General features: G+C 37.5%; 1 protein-coding gene across 3 annotated transcripts in view; it reads left to right on the forward strand.

Annotated features, from left to right (window-relative positions):
* The window catches only part of LOC145788656 (ethylene receptor-like), a 14,300-nt gene extending 4,640 nt beyond the window's left edge, over nt 1–9,660 (forward strand). For all 3 annotated transcript variants that reach the window (XM_082911898.1, XM_028217079.2, XM_082911897.1), the window contains 5 exons: nt 1–337; nt 436–702; nt 804–931; nt 1,524–1,721; nt 9,026–9,660. The exon at nt 1–337 is cut by the window's left edge and continues 32 nt beyond it. In XM_082911898.1, the coding sequence (XP_082768024.1) occupies nt 1–337; nt 436–702; nt 804–931; nt 1,524–1,721; nt 9,026–9,377 (1,282 nt within the window). In that variant the 3' untranslated portion in view covers nt 9,378–9,660. The remainder of the gene's footprint in view (nt 338–435; nt 703–803; nt 932–1,523; nt 1,722–9,025) is intronic.
* Nucleotides 9,661–10,909: the final 1,249 nt, after the last annotated feature.

Below are 10,909 nucleotides of genomic sequence, written 5' to 3' on the forward strand. Positions count from 1 at the left end.
AGAAGAGTCAATGAGGGCTAGGGATCTTCTTATGGAACAAAATATAGCTCTTGATCTGGCAAGGAGAGAAGCAGAAACTGCTATTTGTGCCCGCAATGATTTCTTGGCTGTTATGAACCATGAGATGAGGACACCCATGCATGCCATTATTGCACTTTCTTCATTGCTGCAGGAAACTGAACTGAGGCCTGAGCAACGTCTGATGGTTGAGACAATCTTAAAGAGCAGTAGCCTTTTGGCTACACTCATAAATGATGTATTAGATCTTTCAAGGCTTGAGGATGGAAGCCTTCAACTTGACATTCGAACTTTTAACCTTCATGCTCTTCTCAGAGAGGTGGGAATTTGTAAACCTGCCAATTATAGTTACAATTTACTTGATTAAATCTTGTTGGTATTTGTTAGCTGTAGTGAGACAAATGTTTCTTCTTGCAGGCCCTTAACTTGATAAAACCTATTGCATCTGTCAAGAGGTTGTTTATCTCATTAAATTTGGCTCCGGATTTGCCAGAGTATGCTGTTGGTGATGATAAACGGCTTATACAAGTTATTTTAAATGTTGTTGGCAATGCTGTGAAGTTCTCAAAGGAGGGAAGCATCTCAATTACTGCTTCTGTCGCCAAATCAGACTCTTTAAGAGATCCTCGATCTCCTGACTTCTTTCCTGTGCTAAGTGATAATCACTTTTATTTGCGTGTACAGGCATGTTTATTTATTATGATTATTCTTTTGAAATCATCTTTGCATGGATAATTCTCAACTATTAGGAAATAGTCAAGTAGTTTCTTTTTCATCTGGTGCAGGTGAAAGATTCTGGATCAGGAATAAATCCCCAGGATATACCTAAGATATTCACCAAGTTTACACAAATTCAATCAATGTCAGCCAGAAATTCTGGTGGGAGCGGACTTGGCCTTGCAATTTGCCAGAGGTATTTCATTCTTGTGCTCTTATTTTGTTCTTTCTAATATGGAAAACTAAACTCCAAAAAAATTGTGGTATTAATTTTTCTTTGTCAGTTCTGTCATTTGGGGGCTGAATCTTCAAGTTGTTTTTTTCCTTCCAAAAATTGGATTCACTTTTATCTAATTTTAAGCAGCTAACTCACTCCCCTTAATTCAGATTTATATGCCACACTAACCTTTCTGGCAACAAAAATGATTGTAAATAGGATATCTGGATTCTTTTCCTTTGTGAAAATTGTTCTCATTGAAAGTTTTCCTACAATCTTTTAATCTAGGATAGTAGCGTTATTTCAAATGTGGAAGTATCTATAAGTCCTATATATCAAAGAAATATTTTAACGGTTTACTTTACACATATTTATCTGACTTGTATATAAAAATTGCCTTGATACAATAATGTGATTTGCTTAAATTTTTTTTGTTCAAGGGACCATATAAGATTCTAGTTTTATGCTGGCTGTGCAGCCAGTTATACTAAACGAATGAGGTTGTGTACTTTTTTTTATTTTTATAATTGCATACAGTTTTAATGTTTGACCTTTTCTGTAATGCAATCAGGTTTGTAAATCGTATGGATGGGCATATTTGGATTGAAAGTGAAGGGCTTGGCAAGGGATGTACTGCTATCTTTATTGTAAAACTGGGGATTCCCAGGAGCCTAAATGAGTCTAAGCCGCCTTTTGTACCTAAGGCTCCTGCAAATCATGGACAGACAAATTTTCCAGGACTCAAAGTTCTCATCATGGATGATAATGGGTTAGTCACAGATCCTCCTTTCCTTCTTAATTTCTACCTTGGGCTGCTTCCAACATTCTAGGCTTCATTTAACCATAGTTTTGACTGTTTGGGTTATAAAAGACATAGGTCACAGTGGGAGGCAATAAGAGGGTACCATGTTAGACAGGACAATAGAACAATCAAAATTGAGTAGGTGAGTTAGTGACCTCCAACGAGAAAGTGAGGAAGACGAGAAAGTGAGGAAGACGGTCATTTCGGTTTGGTTTTCAGAAACTTGTCTTAGAAATTTTTTCTAAAAAACTAAAAAATAATTTGGTGAAAGAAATTAAAAAAAATAAAAAACACTTGTCATTTTTATGTAATTTTATCTTTTGGGAGGCCAAAAATATTTTTTAGAAAATTTAAAAATTTTAAATATCTTTTTTATATTTATTTTTATCAATCTAGTTTCTATTTTTCAGAAAACTTTTTGAAATTTTTTTCTGAAAAACAAACCAAACATAATTTGAATTTTTTGTTGCAAAATTTCCCATGATATTCCTATCAGGTTTCATCCAAACTCAAGGATTCTTGCCTAGAATTTCCAGTCTGAAACTTATTTCCTGGCCACTTCAGTGTTAATTAGTTCATATCAGATTAAGAAATCCACTTGATTTGTAAAGTTAGAAGTCCATTTAAAAATTGTAGAAATTTAATGTATAAAGAGAAATAGAGAATTGTATTATTGATTGATTTCTAATAGATGTGTTGTGTTTATTACAATTACAAGGATTCCTATTATATAGGAGTGTGTTTGGGAGTAGGTGGAGAGTAGGTGAAGTGGAAGTGGTAGTGGTGTAGTGGGTTAGGTTTAGTGGAGGTGGAGGTGGTAGTGGTGTAGTGGGTTAGGTTTAGTGGAGTAGGTGAGGTGGTAGTGGTGGTAGGTTTATGGTAAATTCTAACAGCCCCCCGCAAACTCAAGGAGGATAGAAACTAACCAACTTGAGTTTGAAGAGAGGAACAAAACAAGAAAATACATAAAAATAAAAAAGGATAAGAGACACTGTATGGTCGTGTCAGACCATTGGTGAAGACACTGGATGGTGGTGTCATAACGTTGTAGAGGACACTGTATGGGGGTGTCATAACCATGTAGAGGACACTGTATGGTGGTGTCATAACGATGTAGAAGGCAGTTTATGGGGTCATGTCGGACCGTTGTAGCAGACATTGTGTGGTCGTGTCAGACCGATGTAGAAGACAGTTTATGGGGTCATGTCGGACCGATGTAGAAGACAGTTTACGAGGTCATGTCGGACCGTTGTAACAGACACTGTTGTGACAGTTGTTGTGACAGTTTACGGAGTCTTGCTGGACCCTTGTAGAAACTAACCGGAATAAATGTCGGGACAGTTTACAGAGTCTTGTCGGACCCTTGAAGGAGCTAACCGGAATCAGTGTCGGGACAGTTTACAGAGTCTTGTCGGACCCTTGTAGAAACTAACCGGAATCTATGTCGGGACAGTTTACAGAGTCTTGTCGGACCCCTGTAGAAACTAACCGGAATCTATGTCGGGACAGTTTACAGAGTCTTGTCGGACCCTTGAAAAAGTTGCACCCTCAAAAGGTGTGCCCATTTTTGTCAAAAGGCGTGCCATCAAAAGGCGTGCCCAATTCATCAAAAGACGAGCCATCAAAAGGCGCGCCAGACACGCGGCGATGCACGTGATCGACAGTGCGCGTGTCGGCCGCTTCGTCAGTGTCGATATAAACCAATGCGGAGGCTGTGGAAACCAGTCTAAAACTCTCTGAACATTGTCATTCGGAAACACTCGGTAAAGACTTTGTATCCAACCCTTCTCTGAAACATCTGAACAATGGCCTCTTCTTCCCGTTCAGCTACCCAGAATACGGCATCTTCATCCCGTGGTCTACTCACTCTCTTTCCCGACCTCAATGAGTCAACAAGAGAGATAACTGGTGCGGTGGCACTGGAACCTCAACCAAGCGCCCCGGAGTTTGCTCCGTTGAACTTTCCGATGTGGTCTGTGGAGCAAAGAATGGCAGTACAGTCGGATGTGGAGGCCAATCAGTATACTTTGAAGTCATGTGTAGAAACCATGACGGCGGTCACAAACTTGTCGAACCGGCTGCAGAGTAGGACAAATGAGGTGCAGGTGCAGCAGTTAAACGCCCAACTGGCTCTGCTCCAACGCATGTATAAGGATGCGCGAGCAGAGATAAGTGTGCTGAAGGCGGAAAATAAGGAGCTGAAGCGGAAGGCCACCGTGATGTTCCGATTTGGAGGTCCGCCCTATGCTGCAGTGGAGGAGCAGGGAATAGTGATCGTGCCCAGTGGAGTGGGAAACACGGAGGCAACACCGTCAAGGGCCGCCCAGGACGGAGGCAAGAAGAAGAGACCGGCGGCAGAGTAGAGAAGAAAAAATCCCGCCTGTGATGTGGTTGTTTTTTTTTTTTTTTTTTTGTGTAAAATTGTGATCGGGGTTGATCCCTGAGATGAATAAAATATGGTTTGGTGTGCAAAGCTAGATGGGATGAATGGAATTGGAAAAAGATTAAAAATAATGTGAAAGAAAAATAAAGAAAGAAATAATAAAAATATATTTGAAATCAAAAATGAAAGATGGGAGAAAGAAGGAAAGTGGTTTGGAGAAAATAAATAAAAATAATGGAGTTTGAAATCAAACGGAGGAGAGAGGATGATGTTTTTTTTTTTTTTTTTTTTTTTTTTTTTTGAGATATAATAAAAAGAGATATATAGATATATATATAAAATAAAGAGATGAAAAGTGGACGGGTGGTTGTGGGTTGTGTTGGTGTTGTATAATAATAATAATAATAATAATAATAAGAATAAGAATAAAAAAATAGGTATGGTGGAATGATGGGTCAAAAAAGTAGAATAGAAGAAAATAAAAAAAAAAAAAAAAGGTGCACATGGGTTGGTATGTGGAATAGCTTCTGGACCTACAGGGATGTCAAAAAAGGTGCACATGGGTTGTAAAGTAAGGGGAAACGTGGGTGCAAAAGAACTACTAGCATCCCGCATCTCAGCTGGTAACACACGGAAGATGAAATCCTCTGATAATTTATCTCTTCTCTCCCTATTGTATAAACAAATTGTACCATAAAATGGCTCAACTAGCCCTGCTTGAAAAGATAAGGATAAGAATTTCACAGAGATCTTCAATCCACTGCCATACTGTGCCGTATGATCTTCTGGATTCCGTTGCCCAAATATCATCGATCTCTCATTTTCCCAGTCAAACACAGGTTCATAAGCAGGGAGAGGAGACTCACCCAGATGCTTTGAAACTCTTGAATGCGATGAATCAGAGAAGGTAGCATCTGCAAATTGCCTCCCCGAGGTACTGGGGATGTCATCATCAGTAGCATCATCAATCTTAGAGGGTCATTTGCCTGGGCCATTGTTCCACTATTCGATAACAGCATTGCTGCAGCTTCTGGTGGGTCAGCTTCTCCCAGTAGTCCTCTGGTTCCTAGCATCTCTGGGTCAAGCTCCCATGATGGTGTTTCCAAATCAAGTGCAAAGATTGCATTAGATGGGAAGCCTGGTTACTCGAGTGGAAGCTCTGTTGTTGTCGAAATATCAAACTTGAACAAAGAAAAAGTATAGGTTGGACAGAGGATATCACAGTATAGAGGTGTCACAAGGCATAGATGGACTGGTAGATATGAAGCCCATCTATGGGACAACAGTTGTAAGAAAGTTGGAAGACGCAGGAAAGTAAAGGTATGTGTACAAAATTCCAGCGGGCAGCGAAGGCAAGGTTGCCGGCCGGCTGCCCGCCGGTGAGAAAACAAAATACGGGCCTAAATCTTATTGCTCTGATACCATGTAGAAATTTAATGTATAAAGAGAAATAGAGAATTGTATTATTGATTGATTTCTAATAGATGTGTTGTGTTTATTACAATTACAAGGATTCCTATTATATAGGAGTGTGTTTGGGAGTAGGTGGAGAGTAGGTGAAGTGGAGGTGGTAGTGGTGTAGTGGGTTAGGTTTAGTGGAGGTGGAGGTGGTAGTGGTGTAGTGGGTTAGGTTTAGTGGAGTAGGTGAGGTGGTAGTGGTGGTAGGTTTATGGTAAATTCTAACAAAAATAATACGAAATACGACGGAAATTTATTTGAGATGGTTATTCACGTGCAGTGTAGATAAGCTCATTCATCATTGAAGTGGTTTGATTTGAGTTGAAGGTTGTAAAAGGACTTCAGAAAGGCCAAAGAGATGTGGGTCGAGTTTGTGAGAGAGGATGTAATTACATTTGATTTTGGTGAGGGCGTTGCGTTAAGAGTGGAATGGACAGTACAATTTTGTGCGTCCCCCATACGTTGTGTCCTACATTTTATGAAAAATTTTGTGACGGCTTGTTTGTGTCATGTCCATATCTATGTCCGTGATGTCCTTTATCTGGGGAGGTAGTGTGTGGCCTGTGCCTGTTTCCTTCCCTCCGACTTCTGGTAATAGGGTTGAGTTTGTCCAATAATTCATGGGAAGATACTGAACTCTGGTATTTGAAAAATGCTTCAGAAGGTCGGTTTGATTAGTAAAGGGCTGATTCCTTAAGGTTATGTTTGGATCTTGGATTTGGGTAGAGGGATTTGTGGAGGGAAATGAAAAGGCTAAGAAAATGTGAAAAAAATTTAGCTTTTATTTTATTCTCAATTCCCTCCAAAAATCCCTACCAAAACACAGTAGTTTTCATCCTAATTCTTTGTTTTCATTCATTTTTGTTATTTTGGTTCAGTCTAGAAGGGGGGGAAAAGAAAGCTTGAAAATATACCAAAGCCTAAGGCAATTCATTTTTGTGACAAGTAGTACAATGATAGTCTCGAGTAAGAATTTGGGGTTGGCATAAGGAGGTTCTGTGTTTAGGGGTTCAGTTTGCAGATAGGGATGGTGGGGTTGGGGTTGGGGAGGACGACAGTCCCAAAGTCCCTAAATCTGAGGGGAGTGGGTGCTGTTGTGAAGGTGGAGTATGTTGGAGGTGTTTGGGGCTGAAATGGTGAAGAGAAGAAGGATTGCAAAAACAGAGAGGAAACCATAGAGGAGTAAGTCAGTGAACGATATCTACTCAATTCAATAGATTTTTTTGTTTCCTCTCAGGGTGGTGGGGGCCTGTCATGGAGAGTGTGGTTTTAGGATGTGGTAGGGGTGAAATGGAGGAGAAGAGGAGGGAAAGAGAAATACAATAGATAGAGCAGGAGGTTCGGGCAATGGTGGTTAGCGTGCACAGAGAGAGAGATGGCAGATGTGGGGTGAAGGTGGGCCGGGGTTGGAGGAAGATATGATACCGAAGTCGTTGTTGACTGCAGCTAGCCATCCTGCTTGGTCAGCTATTGAAGTCAGGTTTGAAGCTTCTGTATGATACCAAAGTCATTTTTGACTGCAGCCAGCCATTCCGGTTTGGTCAGCTATCAAAGTCAGGGTTGAAGCTTCTATAGGAGGGTTTTGAAATTGGGGAAGATGGTAGTGCATGTTTAACATACTGGTCTGTCACTTAAGGAAAAGCCTGAAGGGGAGTAAAGGGGTGGGACACGTGGGGTCAAGTAGGGGGGGGGGGGGGGGGGGGTGTTGGTAATTTTAAAATTAAGTTAGGGGCTAACTGGGCGTCGAGACCTTGATTTTATCAATGGTTGGACTAGACATGGAGAGAGAGATGGGTGGCTACATGGGAAGATGAGATGTGGACTGGGAGATTCTGTTTGGCCTGGAGAGTATGTAGCACATGTTGGAGGCTGCTTTAGTTTGGATTAGGGTGGGAGAGAGGAAATACGGGTTCAGACCAGAAAAGTGTGGAATTGAAAATTATAAAGTAAAAAGTCACTTCTATCATGTTGGTGTGACTGGTGCCTTGTTTGGCAAGTGTTTTTTTAGTCTAAAAGTCAAAAAGTCACTAAAAAAATAAAAAAAACTTACAATTTTTATCCTACAAACCTATGCACAAGTAACCTAAAAACCTATGCACAGTAGCTAGTGTACTAGGCAGCCAAATTGGTTTTTCATTTCACACCTTTTCGTGTACTAGGCAGCCATTAAAAATTGTTCATTGTGATTGCCTGGAAAAAATTTATTGGCAGTCTTGGGTGTATTTGGTTTGTGTTTTGAGATAAATTTTTTAAAAAAATTTTAGGGGGAGAATTTAATTTTTTTTTTGATTTGTTTGGTTGTATATTTTGAAAGTAGTTTTAAAGTTTGAGAGTTTGGGAGCTTGGGATGATTGATATTTTGTTATAATTGAGTAGATGTATATGAGAAAAAAAGTGATTGAGAAAGGGAGAGGAGAGAAAAAAAGTGATTGATTGATGTATAATAGAGAGATAAGTAATTTTAAATTTTTTTTGAGAAAATTTGTAACCAAACACGTTTTTCGAAATTTTCAAATCCAAATCAATTTTCAAAAAAAAATAAAAAAATAAAAAAATATTGAACACAAGTTACAAACATGACATGATGGATGCCAGTCTGCACAGTGTCGTGCCATCATACTGTCACGGGTTATGACAAGGGTTGTCAATTTATCCATTTTTATATTATTTATTTTCACAATTTTAACTAAAAAGTCAAAAAGTTCATCCCAAACAAATTAATTTTTTTTAGTTCATATGTTACCTAAAAAGTCACAAAAAATAGTCTGTTCCCAAAGAGGCCCGGATCTTTTGGATATATCTGCTCTCATAAAATTAGTAGGAAAAATATAATCTGAAAATCGGAGGGTTGTTATAAAATAAGTCAATATGGTATCTAATGTCAGTCTAATGTCATATTAGGGGTGTTTGGTGTGGATTATAGGGGGTGATTATAGCTTATTTTAATTTGGAAATCTGTGCCAGATTGTCTGGTGCAGTTTTTGCTTACAGCTTTTTAAGCAGAAATAACTTAAATAAGCTGAGAAGAGCTGATTATTTAGAAGCTGAGAAAGGAGTGCTTTTGATACTGCTTTCTGATTATCAACTTTTACTTACAATAAGCAGCACCAAACAGTACCATTGTTTAAATTGTAGCTGAATATCTGTTCAAAAATTGTGAAAACATAAACACATCCATACACTTGTATTTTCTTGTTATTGACTATGCTGCATTAAGGCTGTGGTAACTCAGCTCTTTTTGTCGGCTACTACTACATTTAATTGCTGGATATTATAACCAACACTTCCTGATTGTTTGTTCTTGGCACTGTTAATAGTACCCGTGCTATAAAAATGGTGAATGCTGTACAGTTTTGATAGTGTGTATATTCATTAAGATGTACTTATCATAGTAGATTTTGAGTCTCAAAACTGAATATGGGTGATACAGGGTTAGTGGGATGGTGAGCAAGGGCCTTCTTGTGCACCTGGGATGTGACGTAATGACTGTCAGCTCGGCCGATGAATGCTTGCGTATTGTATCCGAGGAACACAAGGTGGTGTTTATGGATGTACCTGGTATTGATAGCTATGACGTTGCCATTCACATACGTGAAAAATTTACAAACCATTATAAACGGCCTTTAATAGTAGCACTTACTGGAAATACAGACAGGGTGACAAAAGAGAATTGCATGAGGTTTGGTATGGACGGAGTTATTATGAAACCAGTTTCAGTTGATAAATTGAGGAGTGTGCTGTTAGAGCTTTTAGAGGATGGGGTTCTGTTTGAAGCCAAGTGAGAGTGTTTGGAAATTGCTTGCATTTGAAGGGCAGTGTGGAAGCTTCTTGTATCTATGCATGCCAGAGCTTGTACATAAATCAAGGTATTGTTACGGCAGTATTGCAAAAAAATGGCTGTGATGCTGCTAAATTGGTTTGCAAAAAGCACATTATCTTTTTTATTGTACAACTTGTTGCCGTATAGTGCACGGAGAACTGTTAGAAGCATATACATAGATGTTATTGTGTGGCTAACACCTTGTGAAAATCCAATTTGAAATTGTGAAATTTCAAGTTCATTAATTTGCATTCGCTTTTGATATTGTGAGTGTTTGGGAATTGGGTTTTTTTGTAGGTTTTTTTAGTTGTAGGATATTATTGGAGAATTTTTTTGTGTTTGGGAAGATAGTTAGGTTTTTTGTGGTTGGATGTGATGTTTGTGAGATAAGAAGTAAAATGATTATAAGGTTTGATGTGATATTTTGTTTGGATTGAATTTTTTTGATTTTGTAACCAATTTGTCTTTTAATGAAAAAAATCAAAAACCAAACTTCCCAAACACTCATTATTTGTGTTTGTGTGAGAGTTGAAGATTGGTCCTAGAAAATTTTAAAATATTATATATGGATATATATATATATATATATATATATATTTAATATGCTATTGTTGTGAGTAATCAACATCATATATGAAGAAAATGAAGGGGGGATTTGGTGATAGTCCCCTCATTATTTAATTTGTCTTTCAAAAGGACAAGAATTATATAAGTATTTTCAAAATTCCTTAATATTTTAAAATTTGTTTCTTTTATTATATTACCCTCATATCTGTCAGCTCTCCTATTAAGTCATCTTCACTATATATTTCAGAGTAAAATTTTACTCTGTATAAAAGTAAAATTTTACATTCTGAAACTAAAAGTAAAATTTTACTCTGTATGAAAGTAAAATTTTGCTCTGTATAAAAGTAAAATTTTATTCTGAATAAGAGTAAAATATTATACTCTGAAACTAAAAGTAAAATTTTACTTTGTATAAAAGTAAAATTTTACTCTGAAGAATGAGTAAAATGTTAGACTCTACACAAAAGTAAAATTTTACTCTGTATAAAAGTAAAATTTTACTCTGGTTCTGTCAAATGAAAAAAACAGAGCAATAGAACCAGAGTAAAATTTTACTCTAGTTCTGTCAAATGAAATTAGATACAAAACAACAAAAATAAATAAAAAACAAACAAACAAACAAAAATAAAACAAATTAATCAACAAATCAACATATCTAATTGAGAAGAAAAACTTCTAAAACTCGATCAACAATCACAAATCTCAATGAAAAGAATACATGTGTTCAACAACACTCATACACACAAATATATATATATATATATATATATATATATACATACATACATATATTCAAAACTCAAATTTGTGTTTAAAAAAATAAGTATAACCAAACTCCACCCGCACTCTTCTCCATGTGGTCATTGCGAACTCGATGGATCTTCAAATTGCAATAGAAGCTTCAAATTGAGTCTAATTTCAATTCAG

Source organism: Camellia sinensis, unplaced genomic scaffold (genome assembly GCF_055761805.1).
Source record: "Camellia sinensis isolate YWXY unplaced genomic scaffold, ASM5576180v1 Unanchor14, whole genome shotgun sequence".
In the NCBI taxonomy this organism is placed as follows: Eukaryota; Viridiplantae; Streptophyta; class Magnoliopsida; order Ericales; family Theaceae; genus Camellia; species Camellia sinensis.